The sequence below is a fragment of the Carcharhinus amblyrhynchos genome, chromosome 1 (assembly GCF_965287045.1).
Source record: "Carcharhinus amblyrhynchos chromosome 1, sCarAmb.v2.hapA, whole genome shotgun sequence".
In the NCBI taxonomy this organism is placed as follows: Eukaryota; Metazoa; Chordata; class Chondrichthyes; order Carcharhiniformes; family Carcharhinidae; genus Carcharhinus; species Carcharhinus amblyrhynchos.
Genome location: NC_137324.1, coordinates 96227374 through 96253886, shown reverse-complemented (window position 1 = coordinate 96253886; position 26513 = coordinate 96227374). Strand labels below are relative to the sequence as shown.

Here is a 26513-nt window from a genome sequence, read left to right as displayed (position 1 = left end):
AAGTTGATGGACGTGGTGCTGGGATGCAATGTAGTCAGGACATATTTGAGGTGAGTCGGTAGTTGGAAAGAATTAAGGATTGAGCTGGGTTCTCTGATCTAGAGGCAGATAATATACAGTTGAAGTACAATGGATGACAAGTCTTCCTGCAATATTTCTACAGTCTCCCTTCTCTAGTCCTTTTCACCCGTCAGCCCCCAAAAAGTAGCATTTAGTTTATTATTCCACAGTTATCTCCACTGTGGAAGCCAATTTCTTATGTTGATTATTGAGCTTCCTATGATTGGAATTCTGCACAATAACTCCAGTGCACTGCAGTTACTTTTTGCCACTTCTGTAAGCTGCAAATTCAATGTTGGAAGTAGTTGCTGAATAACACTTGAAACTCTAGCTTAACTATGTTTTTAGTTTATTTCTTGTCTTTATTTGCTATTGTATAAAGTTTTTATTTATTGTCTGCTTCCAGGTTTTCTTGCACATCTCCAATCTCAACTTCCAAAGTTATTTCCCTATGTCATCCAGCACTGTACCTAACACTTCAGTTTGGACCCTTTTGGACTCGAGCTGTTTTTCTCTTCTGAGCACAGAATTGTCCTACCAAAAGTGACGCATTACTTCCTTTATGACCATATCGTATCATCCCTTTTTGTCCTGCTCAACTATTCCTCTCAGTTGCAACGTGGCTGATTTGTGAAATCTACTTGTGTTTTCTCCATGGGCCTGCTTTAGTGTGGTTCCATTCTTGTATGTTGTGAACATCAATTAATACCAGATCATTGTTGATCTTGAATCTGAGATTGATGTTTTGTTAACTAAAGCTATTAAGGAGTATGGGGCAAAGGAGGGTATAATGAATTAAATTGCTGATCATTTATGATTTGAATGGATGAATAGTCTTAAAGCAGTAAACTGTCAATTCCTTTCCTGATCTTCATTTTCAATCATAGCTAAAAACATCTCTTCCTTTTATTAATATTTCTTTCACCCTTTCAGAATCTGTTCTCGCTCCTTTGTGTCACTCCTATCATTGTCTTCAACCAATTAATTTCTTGTCTCTGGAAGTTTGCTCCTAAACACCACTTTCTACCACTCAAAACTTCAATTCGTCCCTTCAGCCAAACCTCTGGTCATTCTCTTAATCTCTTCTTTCCCATTTTGGCTGTTTGATTCATTATTGGTGAAGTATCTTGAGACATTTTACACCACTCTGGTAAGCATAGTTTTTCAATAGCTAATGAAGGAATGTTGATCAAGATTAGAGTACAAAATGTGATTGAATTGGACATCATATCCTATTTGTATATGACCATGTCAATTGATCCTTTCCCTCCCATGCCTATTACAATACATCATTTTTTTAAATTATAACTTGTGTATTTTTTTGAAATTATGTGCAGCCTGAGTGCATTCAAATAGTCCTTGTAGCCTTTTCATAGCAGCAGACAAAAGAAACCAGAAGCTGGTCATAAAGTAGTTCATAATCAGTCAAATGCCTTGGCAGTTTTTTAAGTTTTGATGTCTGATTTTTGGATTACTAGAGGTAGTTCCAAATAAAATTTCAGTGTTGGATTGCTAACGTGGGCTGCTCATTTTTTTTTTATTTTGTAGGTCCCCATTTGGAAATATTTTGCTTTCTTTATATGATATCGATTTGCGTGAAATTTACATTCAACTTGATGCAAATGTATATAACATTCTCATTGTAAACCATTTGAAAATCAAATATGATCTACAGAAGGGATACTCACAGGGAAGAAATACATTTTTTTTATCCTTCCTTTTTAGTCTTAATCTCTTAATTCCTTTCCAGCAGGCTATTTTCCACCATGTATATTTATCCTCATACCAATTTAGGGTAGGCAATACTGAATCTGGTAGATCCTTTAAACGTAAATTGGAAAAAAAAATTATTTTAATAGTTGTTGAAGGAGGAACAGATTGCATTTGTCTAGCAGTTTTCAGATCGCCCCAAAACACTTCATGCTACAGAAGTGCAGTTACTTGTAATGTAGGGAAACATGGTAACCTATTACTTGTAATGTAGGAAAACATGGTAACCAATTTGCATACAGATTGGTCCCAGAAACAGCAGTAGGATAATTGAATATAAAATGGCGTTTTTGTATTGTTGGTTATAGGATACGTTTTGGAGGGAACACCAATAAAATGCCCCTGCTCTTTTTGCCATGAGAAGGCAGATCTGGCCTCAGTTTTAACACCACTTCTGATGGCACATCTAAGAGTGCAACATTCCATCAATTGAAATTACAGACCAGATTATGTGCTTAAATCTCTAGAGTAGGATTTGAATCTCCAATCTGTCAACTCAAGCCAAGAATATACAGCTGAGCTAAAACGGGCCATTATTGTCCTCTACTACGCCTGTGTTGATGTCATGATATCCAACTGTTGAATAATTCAAAGATTATTGCCTTCATGACTAAGAGCCACTGTGTGAAAACATTCTTGACCTCAGAAATGGGACTAAGGCATAGAAATTAGTTGGTCAGTCCCTTCAGCTGTGTCACAAATTAATTAAATCATGGCCGATCGGTACCTGAACTTATTTTATCCCAAAACTATGACACTTTTTGAGATGCAATGCCCAAAACTCAGGACTCCAGATAGGGTCCTGTACAACTGCAACATAATATCAGTCATTCATTTATCACTTGCAGATTTGTGCCTGTTTCTCTTCTATCCAACTTAACTCATGATTACTTTGCAGTTTCAGGCTGCATCTAAGTATGACATGTTATTACATTTTATTCTGTTTGCATATATCTATCTTGTTAACATATTAAATGGAAATTTGTGTACACAGATTTCAGTTCACTCTTCAAGTGGATCACCTGGCGGCTTGAAGAATTAGTGGTGTCTGTGGATTTCAGATTCTCTGATGCTATGTTCTCTAGAAGGGTTGTGAACAAGGAAGATTGTAACATGAAATTAAGAGAAGGTTTTGTATAGTTTGGTTGTTTAAAAGTTAGCATTGGTTCCTGATAATTTATGAATTCTATACATGGTGTGTTGAGGCACAGGGTGAGGAAAGTATGTTTGGTATGGAGAAATGTTCCAGGAGGCAAATCGTATCCCATTTTTGAAATTCTGATTTGCAATTTTTTAATGCTCATCTGTGCTTTTTATTGTTTGCTTTACAGGAAGTTTGGAGAGCGACCTCAGCCCAAACGCCTTACCAGGTAAGATTCCATCACATCTGGTACTTTGTAATTGACTGTAATTTTGGTTGAGATGAAAGTGTCATAAATCGCTATGCAATCGCATGAATGTGTTGCATTAGAATATGGAGCCTATGGTTACAATCCAAAAGATCTAGGAAAGGGAATTTTTTTTTTTACCAGGGACCAATTATACTCAGCTTAATGTGCCAATACATTTTCTGTGGTGAATGCTGTATGAAATTTGTAGGAGTAAGTTGACATACTAACTGATGAAAACTAATTGATATTTGAGGGCATTCCTTCTTACAGTCTTTTGCACTTTGGGAATTAAGCTATTTTTATGCTGGATGATTCTTTATAGAATACTTTATATGGCATATTTGAAGTGTATTCATAAAATATTGTCAATCAAAATAGATTTGTTTGTTTATCTGGTAAAATGATTCAAGGAATAAATTGTCCAAATAACAAAGAACAAAGCACTAAATTGATTTGTGACCTCCCGAAATTACTATGTAAAAAATCAATCCTTCACAGAGCAAGAAGTGTCTCAACACCAGATTAAAGACCAACAGGTTTATTTGGTAGCATGAGCTTTTGGAATGCTGCTCCTTCATCAGGTGATAAAGGAGCTGCACTCCGAAAGCTATGACCTGGTGTTGTGAGACTTCTTACTGTGCCCACCCCAGTCCAACACCGGCGATTCCACATCATGGCTCTCACAATTGAGGTATTTGAAGTATTTTAGAATAAAACTTTTGTTTAAGAACTGATGTGTATTATGCTTGCAACGTCTATGCAAGTGATAAATCAATTCTAATGCCACTACCTATTTTTCCAACCCACAAAAACCTGTTGTGAGGATTTAACACTTAAGATGTAAACTTATGGTAAATGTTGTCTTTTTGTATTTATTTAGGGAAGCAATGCGGAATTACCTTAAGGAGCGTGGTGATCAAACTGTATTAATTTTACATGCTAAGGTTGCACAGAAATCTTATGGAAATGAGAAAAGGTGAGTTGCTTACCTGAACTCAACGTGGTGTGTTTTGATTCATGTTGCAGTTGTACAAGTCATCTACCTGGCCAGAAAGGGAGAGCTTGCATTTATATTTTGCTTAATTATGTCATCAAGTGGTTCCAAAATGCTTTGCAATTATTAGGTTATGTTCAAATAGTCACATCATTTAGTAAATGATCAGTTGACACAGTTCCACAAATGACTCGAGGATGAAAGTCTGTGTTTATAGTAAGTATGTAGTGAAAAACACCTTGCTTTTTCAAGTAATGCCACATTTAGTTGGTCTTAGCATGCTTCTGTTAGGATGCACAGAGTCCTGTATTGTAGTTTCATCAGGTTGGCACCTTATTCTTAGGTACACATGATGCTGTTCCTGACATGCTTTCTATGCTCATTTGAAATAGGGTTGGTGGCCTGTCTTGATAGTAATAGTGAGCCTTCAAGGAGGATATTAATTTGGGCACTTTCTTGATACAAAGACATACAGGCATGTTTTAAAACTCTGAAGAGTCATTGGAACGTTAGCTGTATTCTTTCTCCACAGATGCTGTGAGACCTGCTGTAATTTTCCAGCATTTTCTGTTTTTGTTTCAGATTCCAGCGTCTGCAGTAATTTGCTTTTATCTTAATGTTATAATTTACCAGGAAAGTGACAAATGTATTATATAACATTATTGAAATTATAAATAAATGTCATTTTTAGTCATTTTCATTTATTTAAAGTCAGATTACAGATGAGTTCAACTTGAAATCCTAGTTAAAAACGCTTATTTTTATGATCGTTTTCAGCCTTGTTAATAATATTACCATAGGTTACCACTCTGAAATGTATCAAAGAATATTTTTTAATGCTGCCTAATTGCACTGGTTCATGGCAGGTTTTATGTTTGCTGATACCGAACTTTGAGGGGGGGAAATCTCAAAAATTAGCACAGTTTGCATCTGATTTATTGTTGCATTTTTAAAAAATCATTCTTGGGATGTGGACATTGTTGGCTTGGCCAGCATTTATTGCTTGTTCCTAATTACCCTTGAACTGATTGGCTTGCTAGACCGTTTCAGAGGGATTGAAGAGTCAACCACATTGCTGTGGCTCTGGAGTCACATGTAGGTCCGAACCAGCTAAAGATGGTAGTTCTCTTTCCCTAAAGGACATAAATGAACCAGATGGGTTTTTTATGACAGTGGCTTTCATGGTCACCATCATAATTTTAATTCCAACTTTTATTGATTTCAAATTTCATCTGAGATGGTGGGATTATCCGTGGTCTCTGCATCACGGGTCCAATAATAAAACCACTGTGCCACTGCCTCTCTTTTCCCAAACACCCCCCACCCCAGCACTTGTGGCACTCAACTTGTCAACCTGAAAATGACCCATTTATGCCTATTGTTTTCTGTTAGCTAACTGATCCTCTATCCGTGCTAGTATGTTACCTGCCACAGCTTGTACTCTGCCTTTTGTGTAGTAACCTTTAATGTGGCACCTTGTCAAGTATTTTCTAGAAATTAAATGTAGGTTATCCGCATTGCTTGTTACTTCCTCAAATTAGTCAAACATGATTTCCTTTTCACCAATCATGTTGACTCTGCCAGATTGCATTGAGATTTTCTATGTGCATTGCTATAATCTGCTTAATAAATTCCAGCAATTTTTCTACAACAGTTGTTAAGCTAACCAGCCTGTAGTTTCCTGCTCTCTGTTTCCCTCTGTTGAATAAATGAGTCACATTTGCTGTTTTGTAATCTGATGGGTCCTTTTCAGAATCTTCATGTCTGCCTTTATTTTTAAACTGTGTCCCCCAGTTCTGGTCTATCTGACAAGGGGAAGCATCCTTTCAGCATCACTCTGTCAAGTCTCCTCAGGGTCTTAAATGCACTTCAATACAATTATTTTTCAATTTTGGAAAATTAAAACCAATACATTTACTCTCTCAGCAGCCACTTCTTTTAAGACCTGACAATGAAATTCATCAGGGCTTGGAGACTTGTCAGCTTTTAATACTAAAAATTTTCTCATTACTCTGTCCCTGATTGTAATTGGTTCCTGCCACCCTTTCATTATCTGATTCATAATGATTTCTGGATGTTACTTGATACCTCTATGGTGAAGTTGGACACACAATCTGTTTGTTTTATCCATAATTTCCATACTTTCTATTAATTCCCCATTCTCACAATCGAGGACCAACACTCACTTTATTTTTTCCTATTTAAATACCTGTAGCAACTCTTACTATTTGTTTTGTATTTCTAGCTAGCTTTCTCTTTCTAATTTCTCCTTTTCACTAATCTTTTAGTCATTCTTTGTTGTTTTTTACATTCTGTCCAATCTTCTGATGTGCCACTCATCCTTGCAGAATTATACGTTTTTCAATTTGATACTTTAATTTTAGTTGCCACACAATCACAGTTGTTATGGCTCAGGAGGCTGCCATCTTGCCCATTGTGTCTGCATCAAATCTTCAAATGATCATTATGACTTAATGCCATTTTTCTGCCTTTCTCATGTACTATTTCATAGCCTTGGTTGAACCTAGCTCCACTAACTTTCAGGTAGTGCATTTTCAATCCTTTTCCAGGTAGTAGTAGTAGTTTCACGCTATCTATCTTGTGCAGCTCCCTCATGATTTTGAATAACTATCAAATCTCCCCTAGGGAGAACACCCCCAACTTCCAATCTATCCTTATAACTGCAGTTTCTCACTCTGGACCTCTTCTGCCCAATGTGTTTGCATCCTTCCTATGGTGTGGCTCCTAAGATTATACACAGAATTCTAGCTGGTGTCTTGTACAAGTTCAGCGTAACGTCCTTGCTCTTGTACTCTTTGTTTCTGTTAATAAAGCCCAGGATACTGTGTACTTTCAATGTGCTCTCTTCATTTGTCCTGTCACCTTCAATAACCTATGCGCAAATACACCATGGTGTCTCTGCTTCTACATCCCCTTAAAAATTGTACCCCTTATCTTTTAATTGTTTTTCCATGTTCTTCCTACCATCAGACGGGCACCACAACAGCTCAGTGACTATCACTGCTAGCTGTGCAGATACATGGATTTGGGTCTGTGTCTGTGGGAGTTTGCACATTCTCCCTGTGGTTGCGTGGGTTTCCTCCGGGTGCTCCAGTTTCCTCCCACACCCCAAAGATGTGCTCTTAGGCTGATTGGTGTACCAAATTGACCCTACACTATTCTCCCCTGAATCTGGCTACATTAGGGGTACCATTCACATACACATGGGGCATGGTAGGTGTAGGAAAATGCTTTGTTGAAATGGCGGCGCAGGCTCGTTGGGCCGAAGGGCCTGTTTCCCGTGCTGGGTTGTTCTTTGTATCTTTCTTTGTATCTTTGAAATACATTACCTCACACTTCTTCACATTGAAATTTGTTTGCCACATATCTGCCCATTCTGTCAACTTGTCCGTGTCCTTTTGAAGTTCTTCATTCTTTGCAGTTCACAATGCTTCCAAGTTTTATGTGATCTGCAAGCTATGAAATTGTCCCCTGCACACCATGATCTAGAATGTTTGTATAAATCAGAAATAGCAAGGTCCCAATACTGACCCCTGGGGAAACCCGCTATCAACTTGACTCCAGCCCAAAAAATATCCATTGACTATTAATCACTGTTTAATATTACTCGGCCAATTTTGTATCCATATTGCTACTGTATTTTTTTTCTGTGAGCCATAACGTTTCTCAAGTCTGTTTTCTGGCACTGTATCAAATTCCTTTTGAAAGTGCATGTATGCATATCAGAGCAACTCCAATTTAGTTGAACACAATTTCCCCTTTAGAAATCAACCCACATTTTTTCATGTGGGTATTCTATCCTGAATAATTGTTTCTGGAAGCTTTCCCACCATGGAAGTTAAACTGACAGCTCTGTAATTACTGGGCTTATCCTTGAACAAGCACATTAATATTTGCAGTCTCTCTCTCTCTCTCTCTCTCTCTCTCTCTCTCTCTCTCTCTCTTTCTTTCCCTCCTCTCTCTCTCTCTCTTTCTCCCTCCCCCCCAGTCCAGAGAAGACTGAAAGTTTATAACCCGTGCCCTGGTAAATTTCACTTGCGTTTCCTTCAACATCCTTGGATGCTTCTCATCTGGTCCTGGTACCTTGTTAACTTTTAAGTACCGACAGTCTATCCAGTTCTTCCTTATCAATTTTGAACTTTTCTGGTGACACGTTCCTCCTCAGTCATCATGGCCTGGATGGCATCTACCTCCTTGGTAAAGGCAAATGCAAAGTATTCATTTAATCCCTCAGCCATGCCTCATCTATAAAATTCTTTTTTAGATGCCTAATCGGTCCTAATTCTTTTACCATCCCTTCACTATGTATATGCCAATTGAAGACTTTGAATTGCCCTTGTATATTGGCTGCTAATCTTTTCTCATCCCCCTTCGCCTCCCTAACATGCTCCCCCACCCTGCCCCCATGAATCTTCTGTATTCCACTTGTTTCCCAGTTGTATTTTCTACCTGATACCTGTCATTAGCACTTTTTTCTTCTTTATTCTTTTCATCCAGTAAGCTCTGGATTTGTTTACCATGCTTTTGCTTTTGGGGGGAATATGTCTTGACTGTGTCTGAACCATTTGTATTTTTTTGAATGGTGTCCTTCCCTTTGTGACCTTGCTCGTACTGGAATATTTATTTTGGGTATTTTGGAATAAATTCTTAAATGCCTCCCACTCTATCTCTACTGACCTATCCTTTAACTAATTTCCCAGTTTACTTTGGTCAGCTCTTGTCTTCATGCTCTCACAATTACCCTTTTATAATTCCAAATACTTGTCTTAGACCTGCTCTTCTGTCCCTCTTATTGCTACCTAGGAGCACCTTCACTATGAGGTCATTGATTAATGCTGTATATGTGCACATTACCAGATCCATTATACTGTGCTCTCTGATTACAGTTAAAGCATGCTGTTCTATGAAACTGCCCCCAAAACATTGAGCTCATCATTCATAGTACCTTTGCCAATCTGATTTGTCTAATCCAGATGTAAATTAAAACCACCCATAGAGTAAGTCTCTACTTTTCTTAGTTCCCATTACTACTTCCTGTATACCCCATCTTATAAGAACATAAAAACATAAATAGGAGCAGGAGTAGGCCTTCGAGCCTGCCCCGCCATTCAACAAGATCATGGCCGATCTGAAGTGGCTCAGTTCCACTTTCCCGCTTTCTCCCCATAACCCTTAATCCCCTTGCCTACTAAAAACCTATCTACCCGCCTCTTAAATATATTTAGCGAGGTAGCCTCCACCACTTCAACGGGCACAGATTCACCACCCTTTGAGTGAAGAAGTTCCTCCTCAACTCTGTTCCAAACTGCACCCCCCCTTATCTTAAGGCTGTGCCCTCTAGTCCTGCTGTCCTTTCTGAGTGGGAAGAACCTCTCCACCTCTACCCTATCCATCCCTTTCATCATCTTATATGTCTCAATGAGATTTCCCCTCACCCTTCTAAACTCTAACGAGTACAAGCCCAGTCTATTCATCCTCTCCTCATAGCTCAACCCCCTCAACTCCGGTATCAGCCTAGAGAACCTCCTCTGCACTCCCTCCAAGGCCAAAATATCCTTGCGCAAGTGCGGCGACCAAAACTGCACACAATACTCCAGCTGCGGCCTCACCAGTGCCCTGTACAGTTGCAGCAAGACCTCCCTACTTTTATATTCAATCCCCCTCGCTATGAAGGCCAGCATCCCATTTGCCTTCCTGACCACCTGCTGCACCTGTAGGCTGGGTTTTTGAGACTCATGCACAAGGACCCCCAGGTACCTCTGCACCGTAGCATGCTGCAGCTTTTCGCCCTGTAAGTAGTAGTCCTTCCTACCATTATTCCTACCAAAGTGGATAACCTCACACTTGCCAACACTGTATTCCATCTGCCAGGTCCTTGCCCACTTGCTCAGCCTATCTAGATCCCTCTGCAGACTTTCCACACTCTCCGCACAATTTGCTGTTCCACTTATCTTTGTGTCATCAGCAAATTTCGACACCTTACACTCAGCTCCCTTCTCCAGATCATCTATATAAATGGTAAATAGCTGAGGCCCCAGCACCGATCCCTGGGGCACTCCATTAGTCACCAACCGCCAATCCGAATAGCACCCATTGACCCCCACTCTCTGCCTCCTATTTGACAGCCAGTCCCCTATCCATGCTAACACCCTACCCCCAACTCCATGCCCCCAACCTTCTGTAACAACCTTTTGTGTGGCACCTTATCAAACGCCTTCTGAAAATCGAGAAACACCATATCCACCGGTTCCCCTCTATCCACCGCACTAGACACATCCTCATAGAATTCCAATAAATTCGTCAGACACGACTTCCCCTTAACGAAACTGTGCTGCGTCTGCTCTATCAAACAATTCTTCTCAAGATGCCTTGCTATTTTCTCCTTGATTACGGATTCAAGCATTTTTCCTACAACAGACGTTAAACTAACTGGTCTATAATTCCCTGGGTGCTTACTGTTAAGGGGCCTATAAACCATTCCCACAAATGACTTATTGTCGTTACTATTTCTCAGCTCTATTTAAATTGATCCAACATCTTGATCTCCTTAAATAAGATAACCTCTCTCTATTGCACCAGTGTTATCCTTAATTAACATAGCCACCCCTCCAACTTTTCTTAGCTTCTATCCTTCCTAAATGTCATGTATCTTTGTCCAACTTCTGTCATCTGGCAGCCATATCTTTGTTATGGCTTCCAGATCATATATATTTATTTCTATTTGTGTTTTTAATTCATCTGTATCGTTATGAATGTATGTGCATTCAGATATAGAACTTTTAGTTCTCTTTTTATTATTTTTGCATTCTGTTGCCTTATCTGATGGTGCACCCTTAGGTTGTACACGCTGTCCCTTCCTGCCATGCTCTGATCATTACTTCCCTTATTTCTAATATGCTTCCTTGCTTTGTCTTCTCTCTTTAATTCATCACACCTTCCAGAACTTGATCCTTGCCCTCACTGTTTAGCTTAAAGCCCTCTCTCTATATCTTAGTTATCTGAATCATCAGAACACTCATCCAAGCAAGGTTCTGGTGACGACCATTACAGTGAAACAGCTCCACTTTCCTCAGTAGTTTTGCCAGTATTCCATTCCTCACACATTGCTCTTTGAGCCATCCATTTAACACTCTAATCTGATTTACCATATGCCAATTTGTTCATTGCTCAATAGTAGTCCAGGTTATTACCTTTTGAGATTTTGCTTTATCCTTTAGCCCTTAGCAACTCGTATACTCCTTCTGAATTTTTTTCCTAGTTCTACCTATGCCATTTGTTCTGACATGAGCCATGGCTACTGGATCCTCCCTCTCCCATTGCAAATTCTTCTGCAGTCCAGAGCAGATGCCTTGAACCCTGGCATTGGGCAGGCAACACAGCCACCTGGACAGAAGTAAAATACTGTGGATGCTGGAATGTGAAACAAAAACAGAAAATGCTGGAAAATCTCAGGTTTGAAAGCAACTGTCGGGAGAGAATAGAGCCAATGTTTCGAGTCTAGACTACCCATCATCTATTCTGATGAAGGATCACCTGGGCTTGAAATGTTGGCTCTATTTTCTCCTCCCAAATGCTGTCAGACCTGCTGTCAGATTTTCCAGCATTTTCTGTTCCTATCGTAAAGGATGTTACTTCCCTTGCACTCACGCTTGCTCTCACTCAGCACACTTTTCCTCCCCACTGTACCCCAATCACACATTCCAGTACTTTATCCTCTTGAATCTCTCCCTCCTTATGCTCATGGTATCTTTGCAAAAACCTCAAAGCATCTGATTATCCCTTTTAATCTGTCCTTTTCCTAGCTTGTTATCCATTTCCCAAACATTCTACGAAACACCTTATTACACAAAAGATGATGCACATGGCAGTTATGAAGACGAGAATTTTAGTGGATAGGATTTTATAACTTGTCTTATAATGTTGCAGGTTGTTCCTGTAATTTTGAATGGTCGTTGTATGCTTTGCGTTTTCTAACAGTTCATGTATATCTCATCATGTAGTGGATAATCCTAGTCTATAATTTTTTTTATAACTGTGACAACTCTTCTGTTCTAGTCTTTGGAAAAAGTTGCTCACAAGAATAAGCAGCAAGCTTTTTTGCCTCAACTGTATAGGTTCAGGAAAAGAATTAAGTTTAAGAATAGGTAGCAAAATGACGTGGTTTTAATTCGGCAATCTGAATCTTGAGTCATCTAAGGATGACTCAGTATTTGAAAGTCAGCAAAGAGTGGTTGCAGTAACCTACTTGAGCTGGCCTTACTGTGATGGTTGAAGTAGCTAATGTGCTCCACAGTGTTGATCTGTTAATTTTTAGCATGTTGTATTGGCTGCATATGCAAACCAAAAAAACTCCTCCTTTTGCCCATCAAAACATACTTAACATGCATACTGCTGCTGCAGATGTGCTTAAAGATAAAGGCTTAGCTTTAGACTTTTAAATAGTCTTGCATTTATACAGCAATTTTCAGATACTTGATGTCTGCAAAACGCTTAATGAAGTACTTTTGATATATGGCACATATGTGCACATCAAGGTTTCACAAAACAATTGAAATAACTGGCTATGTTAATCTGTTCTAATGATATTAGTTGAGGCATAAATAGTGGTTGATACAATTTGATTGTTTGTTTATGACAACCAAGGAGGGAAGGCAGGCACTTAATTTAAGCATTGCTCTAAAAAATCTAATAGTGTGCCACTTGTTCATGTGCTGAAATTAGTCTAAAGTTGTGCTTATGTCTCAAGTAAACCTCCTGGCATATGTCATAGAGTTGTAGAATCCCTACAGTGTAGAAGGAGACCATTCAGCCCATCGAGCCTGTACCGACAATCTCACCCCAGGCCCTATCCCTGTAGCCCCACATATTTACCCCGCTAATCCCTCTAACCCACATACACTGGAACACTGAGGGGCAGTTTATCATGGCCAATTCACTAACCTGCACATCTTTGGACTGTGGGAGGAAACCAGAGCACCTGGAGGAAACCCACACAGACATGGGGAGAATGTACAGACTCCACACAGATAGTGACCCAAGCTGGGCATTGAGCCCAGGTCCCTGGAGTTGAGGTAGCAGTGCTAACCTCTAAGATATAGAGAGGGCTTTAAGCTAAACAGTGAGGGCAGGGGTTTTTGAATGGTGAATTAAAGAGAGAAGACAAGGCAAGGGAGCATATTAAGGCAATAAGGGAAGCAGTGGTCAGAGCATGGCAGGAAGGGACAGTGTGTACAACCAAAACATCATGTCACCCCCAAGTGTGTGAATGTTTTGCTTAATAGTAACAAATTAATCACTTTTTTGTCTTCTGTTGTAATCCTAACATTGTGCTAATTATTTTAATAGTAAAGGCCAGATCTTGAGTGGTGTAACAGTTCCCAGCAAACTAGATTCGACAACTGCACTTCAACTTCCTGTATTTACAACGTCTATGCTCTACTGGCTTGTAGCTTCATCTCCCAGAATTCGACATTGCTTTTTACTTTCATTTGAGCTCCATTTTAGTGGATAGCGTTGACCATCACTTTCTGAAGAAGGTGCTTCTTGGATTTGAATATATTCTGACTATGGTGGGGACAAACAATTAGATAGGAAAGTCTGGAATAGTTAACACAAGAACAGGAGGCTGTCACGCAAATGGATTACTGCTCTCGAAGAACTGGAGATTGAAGAAATGGCAAACATGGGACCAAGAGGAGGCCTTGCAACTCATTAAATCTAATCTACCAATTTTAATGCAGTGGCGCCTTTTATCCACATTCCTGCATTTTGTGTATATTCTCTGATACTCCTCTTGAACTAAACACTTCATTTTAAATATTCAATTTACGTTATATTAAACGATACAGCACAAAAGAAAGCCATTCAACCCATTATGCTTTCTGTAAGAGCTATTGGATTAGATATATCCCATTTTCTTGCTCTTTCCCCATTATCCCACAAGTTTTCCTATTTAAGTATTTATCCAATTCCTTTTTAAAAGTCACTATCAAACCTACTTAAAGGAGCCTTTCAAGAAATGTAGTCCAGATCATAATTGATTGTGTAAATTTTTTAAAAATCGTCATCTCCTCTGGTTCTTTTGCCATAGATCTAAATGTGGCCCTGGTTACATGTGTTCCTACCAGTAAAACAAAGTAGATTGGGAAGATCTATCGGAATCCTTGAACAACTCTCCAAACTCTGCTGCCTGTAACCATCTCTACTCAAGAACTATCCTAGCTGCTTTGATTTCTTTGTATCCCTGGAACAATTCACAAAAATTCTATCTGCGCCTTCTCCAAGTCTCTCACACCCAGAATTGGACACAGTAGTTGCACTGAGGCCTAACCAGTGATTACAGGTTTGAGCATCCACCTCTATTTATAAAGCCAGGGATCCCACATGTCTTTTTTTACCTAGCTTAATTAACTTATCTTGCTGCTTTCAATAATTACTTCTCATTCTGTTGATCAAAATGTATCACTTCATACTTCTCTGCATTAACTTTCATTTGGCATGTATTTGCTCATTTTCACAAGCTTGTCTGCACAATTTCAAAGTCTGCTGATATTTTCACTTTTCAAATTCTTAAACGGGATGCAAGTGTTGCTGACAAGGTCAGTGTTATTGCTCATCCTTAATTGCTTGTGAGTTGATAAGTTTACATGAGTTTCTTGTCATCTGCAGATTTGAAATTATGCTTTGTATAATCAAATATAGGTCATTAAATATTGAGGCTTGTTGGGGGTGTGGGAGGGGTGGGCTTCTGTATTCATCCATCCATTCTGAAAAACAATTCTTCACTACTACTACTTGTCCCTTAAGCAATTAATGCAAGAGGGTATTCCACATTATCTAATTTCTTTTGAATAGGTTGTTCTTGATGTCTGTTATGGGTTTTACTATAATTTTTTGATTCTGTCCCCTTTCTCTGACTTCCCTGTTTGAGGGAAAGAGCGCATTGCACATTCTCAAGTAACATCACTTCCCTTTATTGTTTGAAACACAATCAGATCATGGCTAAATTAGCCTTGTATCACCTAGGTGATACAATCCAAATTTAGTTAGTCCTTTTATCCCAGGAGTTACCCTAGTAAAACGTTGGGTCATTTCCAAGGCCACTAAAATATTTTAATGTACACAAAATAAGATCTGCCATTTTAAATATTCAATTTACATTGTATTAAACATACAGCACAAAAGAAAGCCATTTTAACCCATTGTGCTTTCTGTAAGTGCTATGGGATTAGATATGATATTCCATTCCCTTGCTCTTTCCCCATTATCCCACAAGTTTTCCAATTTAAATATTTATCCAATTTCTTTTTAAAAGTCACTATCAAACCTACTTAAGCCTTTCAAGAAATGTAGTCCAGATCATAACTCTATAAATTCACACAGATTTAAATATAATATCATTTATTTTAGAAGTTTTTTGGATGAGAAAGGTGAAAACTGGAGGATAGAAGTAATGTAATTCTCTGTCCTTTTTTTGGGAATCTTGACAGTGACAATTTAAAGTAATGAGTTAAAAACAAAACAAAATGAACACGAAAAACTTTGCGCAGCAAGTGATCACTTTCTAGAACGTGCTGCCGGAGTACGTGGTGGCAGGTTCAATTGAAGCATTCAAAAAGGAATTCTACAGTTATCTAAAAAATGAAGAATTGTGCAGGGGTTACGGGGAGAAGATGGGAGAATGGCACTAAGTGAATTGCCCCTTTGGAAAACCGATGCGTACACATTGGGCTGAATGATCTGCACCATAACATTTCTCTGTCCAAATATTTTTTCTTTTTTTAGTTACTGAGTAGTTGGCTTCCCTTGGCTAGGAAATTTAGAATACAGGGGCATAGTCTCAGAATAAGGGATCAATCATTCAGGACTGAAATGAACTAAATATCTCCATTCAGTTGGAGCTCTGTACCTAGAAATTATGAATGCTCCATTGTTGTCCCTTCAAGGTTGAAGTAGATTTTTGGTGTCTCAAGGAATAAAGGGACAAGGGATTAAGTGGAAAAGTGGAGTTAGAGCAGAAAATCAGCTGTGGTCATGTTGCAGTTAGGAGCCAGCTTGAGTGAATGAACTGGGAAGACTAGCAATCAAAACCTCAATGCTAGCAATCTCTAGATTACTCCCAGTATCCCACACTAGTGAGCATAGAAAAAAGAACATAGAGTAGATGAATATGTGGCTGGGAGAAATTATGTAGTGTGGGGAAGACTTTAGATTTCTAGAACATTGGGATTGGTAGAATCTATACACGCCAGTGTGGGAATCCCAGTTTCACCTATGCAGTCAGATCACATAAGAGCAGTATTTTGGGTTTTTTGTTTTGTTTCCCATAAATCAGAGGACAATATTTATATAACCTCTTAATTTGTCATTTAGTACCTGATGAGGAACATAAATTTTGACTCTCTCAAACAGACCAATTAGAATTCTTAATGACCATTTGTTAAATCTTCACAGATCTGTTTGTGTTACAGAGCTTGCCTTGCTCACCAATCTGGAATCTATGGTGTTTATCATTTCCCAAAGACAATTTCCGTGTTCTGTTGAGGATGGCATCTTGTAACAGTATGCTAATTACCTAAATTAATTAACTTTGATATTTAAAAGTTATTCCTTTAGTTTGTGCTATTGTCCTGATGGGACAGTTCGCTAGTACTTTTGAACAAGATTTGACTAACTTGACAGGGGGATGGGAACAAGCGGGTTGTATTGGAAAGGTGAATCAAGGGGCACAAAATGATTGGAAGGGAGAGAAAGCATGACAGCAAGAAATACCTAAGGTATCAGATGGGGTCAAAAAAGGCAATGAGGCTAAAATTAGATTTACGGTGCAAGTAGATAGGAACAAAACATATGAGGAAACCATTCAGCCCATCAAGCCTGCTCCACAGCTCTATTAAAGGCTCATCCAGACTTGAAATGTCAGCTCTGTTCTCCGCAGATGCTGTCGGACCTGCTGAGATTTTGAACGTTTTCTGTTTTTGAGCCCATTTCGATGTTCGTTTTTAGTAATGGCTGATCATCTACTTCAATGGCACTTTCCAGCACTGTGCCCCAACCTTGAATGTCATCAAAATCCAGAAATCCATTGATTTCTGTCTTGAATTTGCTCAATGGTTATGTATAAACATTCCAAAAATTTACCGCCCTTTGAGTGAAGAAACTTCTCTTCTTATCAATCTTAAATACTCTGCCCCCTTATTCTGAGACTGCCCTCTAGTGCCAGGGGAAACATCCTATCTGCATCTACACTGTCATGCCCTTTTTAAGGGTTTTGCCAGTTTCAATGAGATCACCTGCCATTCTTTAAAGCTCTAGACATTACAGACCCAGTTTCCTGAATCGCTCCTTGTAAGACAGCTCCACGGTCCCTTGGCTTCGAGTGAACCTCAGTTTCAGTCCCTATGCATGTAGATGGTTCCTGAGATGAGGGGAACCAAAACTGTACATAATATTCCAGGTGCAGCCCCGCCAAGGATCAATATAATGATAGCAAGACATCTTTACCCCTGCACTCAAATCCCTTTGTGATGAAGGCCAACACATCCTTTGCCTTCCTAATTGCTTGCTGCACCTGCATGATGGCTTTTAGTACCTCATGACCAAGGACACCCAGATCCCTTTGGATATTGACACTTCCCAGCATCTCACCATTTAAGAAATGCTCTGCCTTTGTTTTTTCTACCAACTGGATAACTTCACGCCTTTTCACATTACATTCTGTGTTGAAGTCACAAGTGTGATAGAAATAAGGTTAGTGAGCTGTCTTAACTTTTACATTGTGTTATGTGACCCTGTCCTCTCTAACTCAGTAGATTCATTTTAGTTCTGATATGACTTTAATCAATGAAGACAAAAGCAGAATACTGAATAATAGATTTTATAAATTGATTTTTTTAAAAGGGAAAAAGGTATACTTATCAAATGTATGACTGACTTTCACAACTTTGATTAGATAATCAAGCCAAGTAGAAGTATTAATCTACTTCAGCTTCCTGAACCGACAGTGATTTCCTGAAATCCTCCCCAAGGAGCACTCAATACGTCCAAAATTGTTGTCAAATTTGCAAGCAACAAGCTGGTTCCTGAAACCCATTTTTAACCCTTGAATTAGGATCACCTCATCTCTAAATGAAGCCTGCTGTAATTAGCCAATTGGTCATGTGTTATTACCAGGTTAATTTTATTGGATTTTGCTATTTACATACATTGTTTTGCTCCATGGAATAATGAGAGAGTTCACCTTCCTTTTAATTGAATGTACAAATCTTCATTCATTCTCCTGCGCCTGCCCCAGATGGCCAAGGACAAATGAGGCCCATGTCCCATTTGATTACTGAATGCCGTATGTTCCTATGACTGGTACTTCCAACAGCAAAATTAATATTTTACACTGCAAATATTAGAATATCTAGTCTTAATAACTACTTGATTGTTGAGACTGTGTTTATTTAATCATTGTTTCTGGCTGGTTAATTATACAGTAATCTTGATATATTTATAAAGTACATACAAAATGGCTTCTTTAACCCACTGTTATTACAAAATGGCATCTTGACCTTGTTAGCTTACAGCAGTGGATATAACGTGAAAAGTCCCAAAAATGGTTAAATTAAACTAAAATCTATTGCTCAAGTCTACCAAAGCTGCAGTTGCAGATAGCCACATGGAAAATAATGATGTGGTGATAACAGAGACCTTGCTCAAAAAAGGGTAGGGCTGGTATTAAACATTCCTGATTACAAAGTGCTCAGGAACGATAGGGAAAGACAGATGGGAGGATGGATGGCAGTTTGATTAAGGCAAGTGTTATAGTGAAGGATGTTACGAAACAGTAGATGTACTATTCCACGACCAGCTGTATTCTGTAACTCACAAAACCAGTGGGAAACAAAGAGGAACAAGCCAGGGGAGCAAATTTGCTGGGAAAGTAGAAATGTTCATGACCTATAAAGTATTGATGAAAAGAGAACTTTATTACAATGCCAATCTTTATTAGGATGGTTAGTGTGAAGGGCAGAGAGGGGAAAAGAGTTTCTGAAATTATGTTCAGGAGAATTTGTTTGATCAGTTCGTCTTTGGACCAGCAAGAAATTGCATTGCTGGGCCTGGTTCTGGAGAATGAGGTGGGTCAAGTGAATTGTGTGTCAATAGGAGAGCTTTAGAAGGCAATGATTATTGTGTTATAAGATTTACATTAGCTAGCAAAAAGGACAATCCAAAGTAAAAAATAATTTGAAGCTTGGCAAATTTCAGTCGGATCAGTGTTGTGGATTTTCAGTGTCAATAGCAAATCACAGAAACATATTCTTAATATGTGGGTTACCTCAGATATGCATTATTTTGCCTGTGCTGTGGTGAGAGTAGACAATGAACTCCCCACTGTGATATAATTGGTGTGAGATAAGTTTCCATCTTGTATACTTGGCATCGTGATCAAAAATCATGCATTGCATGGATCTGAAATCAGTTGTGATTTGAGAAAACGAGAATTTTTAAGCAGAGTAAGCAGGGTCGGCTCAGAAATATGGCAACAAATCCATTCAAAAGAAGTTCATTACCTTAGTGCAGATGCTTAAAATAGTCAAAACAAGCGAAGCTTGGGTAGTGCAACTTGTCATGCATTCATGGCAGAAATTGTGTCTGGTGGTTAACCACAAGACTTAGTTTTAAATTCTAAGAATTTGATGTAGTGTGATTTAACATTAGCAGGAAACCAACAACAGCTACAATGACATCCTTTGTATAATGGCCACAGGTGAGTAAGTTGTATTGAGAATTATTGGAATTTTGTACTTCTATGTCCACTATTGTAGCAAAGTTTCACCATTCATGTTGCAGTGACCCTTTAGAAAAACAAGTCTCTGTCAAGAGACATGTTTTAAGTAAAGGCAAAATACTGCAGATGCTCTAAATCTGAAGTGCTGGAAACAGTGTTGTAACTATGGCAAAGAGACTTAATGTTTTGAGTCAGATAATGACTCTTTCGAGCTGAAGGGAGGTACAAATGTGATGGGCTTTATGCTGCTAAAATGGGGAGGGGTGGAATAAAAAGGTTTGATTTTGATTTATTATTGTCACATTAACATGCAGTAAAAACTATTGTTTCTTGTGTGTGATACATACAAAGCATACCATTCATAGAGAAAGAAACAAGGGAGTGCAGAATGTAGTGTTACAGTCATAGCTAGGGTGTAGAGAAAGATCAACTTTCAAGGTAAGGTAAAGCAAGGTAAATCCATTCAAAATTCTGACAGCAGCAGGGGAGAAGTTGTTATTGAGTCAGTTGGTACATGACCTCAGACTTTTGTATCTTCCCAACGGAAGAAGTTGGAAGAGAGAACGTCCAGGGTGTTTGGGTCCTTGATTATGCTGGTTGCTTTGCTAAGGCAGCGGGAAGTGTAGACGGCGTCAGTGGATGGGAGGCTGGTTTGTGAGAGGGATTGGGCTACATTCATGACCTTTTGTAATTCCTTGCAGTCTTGGGCAGAACAGGAACCATACCAAGCTGTGATACAACCAGAAAGAATGCCTTCTGTGGTGCATCTGTAAAAGTTGATGAGAGTCGTAGCTGACATGTCAAATTTGCTTAGTCTTCTGAGACAGTGGTTGGTGGGCTTTCTTAACTATACTGTCAGCATGGGGATACCAGGGACAGATTGTTGGTGATCTGGATACCTAAAAACTTGAAGCTCTCAATCCTTTGTACTTCGTCCCCATTGATGTAGACAGGGGCATGTTCTCCTTTATGCTTCCTGAAGCCAATGACAATCTCCTTCATTTTGTTGACATCGAGGGAGAGATTATTGTTGCTGCACCAGTTCACCAGATCCTGAATCTCATTCCTGTACTCTGTTTCGTCATTGTTTGAGATCCAACCCACCACGGTGGTGTCGTCATGAAACTTGAAAGTCAAATTGGAGGGGAATTTGGCCACACAGTCATAGGTGTGTAAGGAATATAGTAGGGGGCTGAGAACACAGCCTTGTGGGATACCTGTGTTGCGGATGATCGTGGAGGTGGTGTTGTTGCTATCCTTCCTGATTGTGTTCTGGATCCAGTTGCAGAGGGAAGTGCCGATGCCCTGACCATGGAGTTTGGAAATCAGTTTTGTGGGAATAGTGGTATTGAGGGCTGAGCTGTGGTCAATAAATAGGAGACTGACATAGGTACCCTTGTAATCTGGGTGTTTCAGGGAGGGTATGAGAGAAGATAGAGAGCAGATAAAATTAAATAATCATGTATAGAATAAAAAAAACAAAGAATGGTAATGATCAGCTGGGAAAATTCTCCAAATTTGCTTTTAATTCCCACCTTTCTCTCACCATCTCATGGTACATCTCTGATACTTTGACACATTAATTTTCAGCAAAAGCCCAAAACTATGACTAGTAGAGTACAAAACCAGAAAGTCTGGTTTTTACTTGTATGGCCAATGACATATATTGGATGGCTTCAACTCCAGTATTTTGACTCAGTCTACTTACCATTGTGAAGAATTGGTAGGTCTTTGCTTGACCTTTTACGGTTTACAGCAATCTCAATCAGATGGGAACTAAAAGTCTGTTGTGTTTTGATATCTTTAATACTTTTGACTATGGCTTCTTTCTGAACTTGATACAGCAGTTATCATCCAAGAATAATCATTCCACCAATTGTGCTCTCAGAAAAATTATACCTTCAGCAGTTTCCAGTAAAATGAAACTCAAAAGTACTATGATTCTAACCGTATGATCCACCTTGTTGTCAAACGAGGGGCATGCACACGGTGGGTCGTGCGTGGGCTGCTCTTGGAGGTTCCGGGAGTGGCCTAGTACTTCGTGTCGGTGTGTGTGCTTAATCCTGGACCAGTAGACGGGCGCCGCAACAGCTCAGTGACTAGCACTGCTAGCTGTGCAGATACATGGATTTGGGCCTGTGTCTGTGGGAGTTTGCGCATTCTCCCTGTGGTTGCGTGGGTTTCCTCCCACACCCCAAGGATGTGCTCTTAGGCTGATTGGTATACCAAATTGACACTATTCTCCCCTGAATCTGGCTAAGTTAGGGGTTCCACTCACATACACACAGGGCAGGGTAGGTGTAGGAGGGTGCGGCGGCGCAGGCTCGTTGGGCCGAAGGGCCTGTTTCCCGTGCTGGGTTGTTCTTTGTTCTTTTGTTCTTTGTATCTTGCAACCTATTACCTTACCTCATTAAAGTTGATGACGTTCTTATGTAAAACAGGAGGATCAAAGGGTCAGAGAGAGTTGATTGGTGAAGGTGGCTGGCAGAATACAAGACAGGATAGGCCAAACATACTCACAGCTGAGTTGGTCTGGTCCTGAGGTTCCTGAACTTGAAATGCGGCAATGGCAGACTTTTAACACTTAATTGTGCGGGTAGCCAGCGGGATTGATTATTTGCAGCAGGAATCCTGGAAGAGTCAGTTGGGGTCAAAAAAGTGAGCAAAAGAGCAGGAAAACTCGGAGTCAGGGATGGATGGAGGTGTCAGTAGTGGTAGGAAGCCAATGAATTGCCTTTGTCAATGTTTAATTGGTTTAGCAAGACAGTTGCAGGACCAAGCCACGTAACAAGGTCTTTTATCTGGCCGGGGAAGTTGAGACAACTTGTAATTTGAATCTCATAGAGTCATAGAATCCCTACAGTGCAGAAAGAAGCTGTTCGACCCATTGAGTCCGCACTGATCACAATCCCACCCAGGCACTATCCCTGTAAGTTCTCATATTTATCCTGCTAATCCCCCTGGCATTCGGGTTAATTTAGCATGGCCATTTTAAATTTTTTAATTAATTTGTATCCTGAGTCCAGTTCTTTGTTGGAATAAGTTTGCTTTCATTGATATCCAAGGTGATGCATTTTTGTTTAGTATTTTTAAATGACCACTAAATGAGGAGAGTTGTTTGGACAAAAAAGTAACTTAATTTTCTCTGTGCTGCATAATGGTTAACTGCTCTTCTGTGAAGAGTCATATATTAAAAAATGTTGCCATTGGGATTAGCTAACCTGGATTTTTAAGGTTTGTTTACTTAGTCACCTTGAAGTCATTTTGCTACTACGTTTACAAATGTGTAGTACTGAATGTTAAAACTTGTGATGCAAGCAATAATAGTGCAGTACATACAAAACACTATTTTTAAAAATCGAGCTTCATTAAAATAATGTGGTACGGATGCTGTATACCTAGCTTCTGACTATTCATTTGTTTAGTTGATTTCAATTATAATGCATTGTAGAGCCGCAGAAAAGTGCAATAGTGTTTGTCGTTCAACCAGTGAAACAATGGCACTTCATTAGTCTGTAGTGATTAAAAACTGCTAAAGTAATACATGTGCACTTGTTAAGATGCTATTGAATTTTTAACTTATATGCAGAAGAAAATATTTGCATGCTATGTGTAGTTGTGTGCCATAGCATTGACTGATTTAGGAACTGTAGTAAAGGCCAGTAATGGTTCAGTAGTATTATAATCTGGGTGAAAGTGCGGTTTGGTGAGTGTTGAGTATTATTTTGATTTACATGAATTTCCCATTGTACGTGCAAACTCAGAAAATGCCAGGAAATTCATTAGATTGTAGAGAGTAAGTGGAAAGAGTAGTGTTAAATGTTAATCCAGAATCTGACATTTTTGCACATTTGTTCTAAGAGTGTTTTATGTTGCAGGTTTTTCTGCCCTCCACCATGTGTATATCTAATGGGCAGTGGATGGAAGAAAAAGAAAGATCAAATGGAACGAGATGGATGCAATGAACAAGAATCACAACCATGCGCATTTATTGGGATTGGAAATAGTGATCAAGAAATGCAGCAACTTAACCTGGAAGGAAAGGTAGGCCATGTAGGCTTTTTATTTGACCCAAGATACTGCTAAACAACAATTATGAATTGGTGTTGCAAGTATAAAGGTAAACAAAGTATGAATTTAAATGTTTAATGCTTTAATGGTAGCATTAATGTTAAAATATGTTTTCAGTCTTGTGTGGAAGATCCAGGGGTAATTTGATCAATGTTTTGAAATGTTAGAAGAATTCAATAGGTTAGCTTCAGAGAAACATTTTCCTCTTATGGGGGATTCAAGAATAAGAGTATATAAATCTAAAATCAAACCTAGGCTATTTAGTGGCAAAACCCATTGTAATACAAATCTGGAATTATCCTCCTGCAATGCTTTGGATGTTGAAACACTTGAAGCTTTAAAGGCAGATTGACATAATTTATTTGGTATCATTGTTGGGATATGGAGTTAAGATACAGATCAGCCATGATCTAATTTCAGTGGTGGGATAGTCTTATGGAGGTGCTTGACCTACTGCTGTTCCTGTGAATCTGAATTTAATTATTTGTTTAACTTCTGTATGCAAATAGACACTTTTTTTTTCTTGAAATGTTTCTGCTCCAGTTGCCCAACCCTTGAGCTGTTGGGTAAACATTATTTGAAGACTCGTGCTGCTCTCCCCTTCACTTGGGCAAATCTACTGTCTCTTACGCTGAAAGCTGTTTTGGCCTCATTTTAGAACATAGAACACTACAGCACAAACAGGCCCTTCGGCCCACGAGTTGCACCGATCACATCAATACCTACCAATCCATAGACCTATCTATAACCCCCAATCCCATTAAATCCCATATACTCATCCAGAAGTCTTTTAAAAGACCCCAGCAAGTTTGCCTCCACCACCACTGACGGCAGCGGATTCCATTCACTCACCACCCTCTGAGTGAAAAACTTACCCCTAACATCACTTCTGTACTTTCCTCCCCGCACCTTAAATCTGTGTCCTCTTGTAGCGACCATTTCAACCCGGGGAAATAGCCTCTGAGAATCCACCCTGTCTATTCCTCTCAACATTTTATAAACCTCTTTCAGGTTGCCTCTCAACCTTCGTCTCTCCAGGGAGAAGAGTCCCAGCTCCCTCAACCTGTCTTCATAAGGCATGCCTCCCAATCCAGGCAACATCCTTGTAAATCTCCTCTGTACCCTTTCAATAGCTTCTACATCCTTCTTATAGTGAGGCGACCAGAACTGCGCACAGTACTCCAAGTGAGGACTGACAAGGGTCTTATAAAGTTGCAGCATTACCTCCCGATTCCTAAACTCAATCCCTCGATTAATGAAGGCCAGTACACCATACGCCTTCTTGACCACATCCTCCACCTGCAAGGCCGATTTAAGAGTCCTGTGGACCTAGACCCCAAGATCCTTCTGCTCTTCAACACTGCTAAGACTCCTGCCCTTGATAGTGTACTCGTTCATCCCATTGGTCCTGCCAAAATGGACCACTACACATTTATCCGCGTTGAAGTCCATCTGCCACTTCTCCGCCCAGTCCTGCATCCTATTTATGTCCCGCTGCAACTTCTGACATCCTTCCAGACCATCCACAACACCACCGACCTTCGTGTCATCGGCGAACTTACTAACCCATCCCTCCACTTCCTCATCTAGGTCATTTATGAAAATGACAAACAGCAAGGGTCCTAGAACAGATCCCTGGGGCACTCCACTGGTGACTGACCTCCATGCAGAAAAAGACCCATCCACAACCACTCTCTGCCTTCTGCAGGCAAGCCAGTTCTGGATCCACAAGGCCAAAGCCCCTTGGATCCCATGCCCTCTCACCTTCTCAAGAAGTCTTGCAAGGGGGACCTTATCAAACGTCTTGCTGAAGCCCATGTACACCACGTCCACTGCTCTTCCTTCGTCAATGTGTTCAGTCACATTTTCGAAGAACTCAACTAGGCTCGTAAGGCACGACCTGCCCTTGACAAAACCATGCTGACTATTTCTGATCATGCCAAACCTCTCCAAATGCTCATAAATCTTGTCCCTCAGAAGCCTCTCCATCAGCTTACCAACCACTGAGGTCAGACTCACCAGTCGGTAATTTCCCAGGCTATCTCTGTTCCCTTTCTTGAAAATAGGAACCACATCCGCAATCCTCCGGAACCTCTCCCATCTCCATTGACGACACAAAGATCATCGCCAGGGGCTCTGCAATCACCTCCCTCACCTCCCACAGTAACCTGGGGTACATCCTATCTGGTCCCAGCGACTTATCTATCTTGATAGAATTCAAAAGTTCTAACACATCCTCTTCCTTAATATCCACATACTCAATCTTTTCCATTTGCTGCAAACCTGCTGCAAAATTTCCCAGATCAGTTTCCACCGTGAATACTGAGGCAAAGTACTCATTAAGCACCTCTGCCATTTCTTCTGGTTCCACACAGACCTTTCCCCCTTCACCTTTTATAGGTCCTATCCCTTCTCTTCTCATCCTTTTACT

The 26513-nt window shown here is 39.7% G+C and overlaps 1 protein-coding gene across 2 annotated transcripts in view; it reads left to right on the top strand.

Annotated features, from left to right (window-relative positions):
* The window catches only part of rbpjb (recombination signal binding protein for immunoglobulin kappa J region b), a 106285-nt gene that overhangs the window by 31830 nt on the left and 47942 nt on the right, over window positions 1–26513 (top strand). For both annotated transcript variants that reach the window (XM_080189179.1, XM_080189188.1), the window contains exons 2-4: window positions 3162–3200; window positions 4102–4197; window positions 23890–24055. In XM_080189179.1, coding sequence (XP_080045305.1) covers window positions 3162–3200; window positions 4102–4197; window positions 23890–24055 — 301 coding nt within the window. The remainder of the gene's footprint in view (window positions 1–3161; window positions 3201–4101; window positions 4198–23889; window positions 24056–26513) is intronic.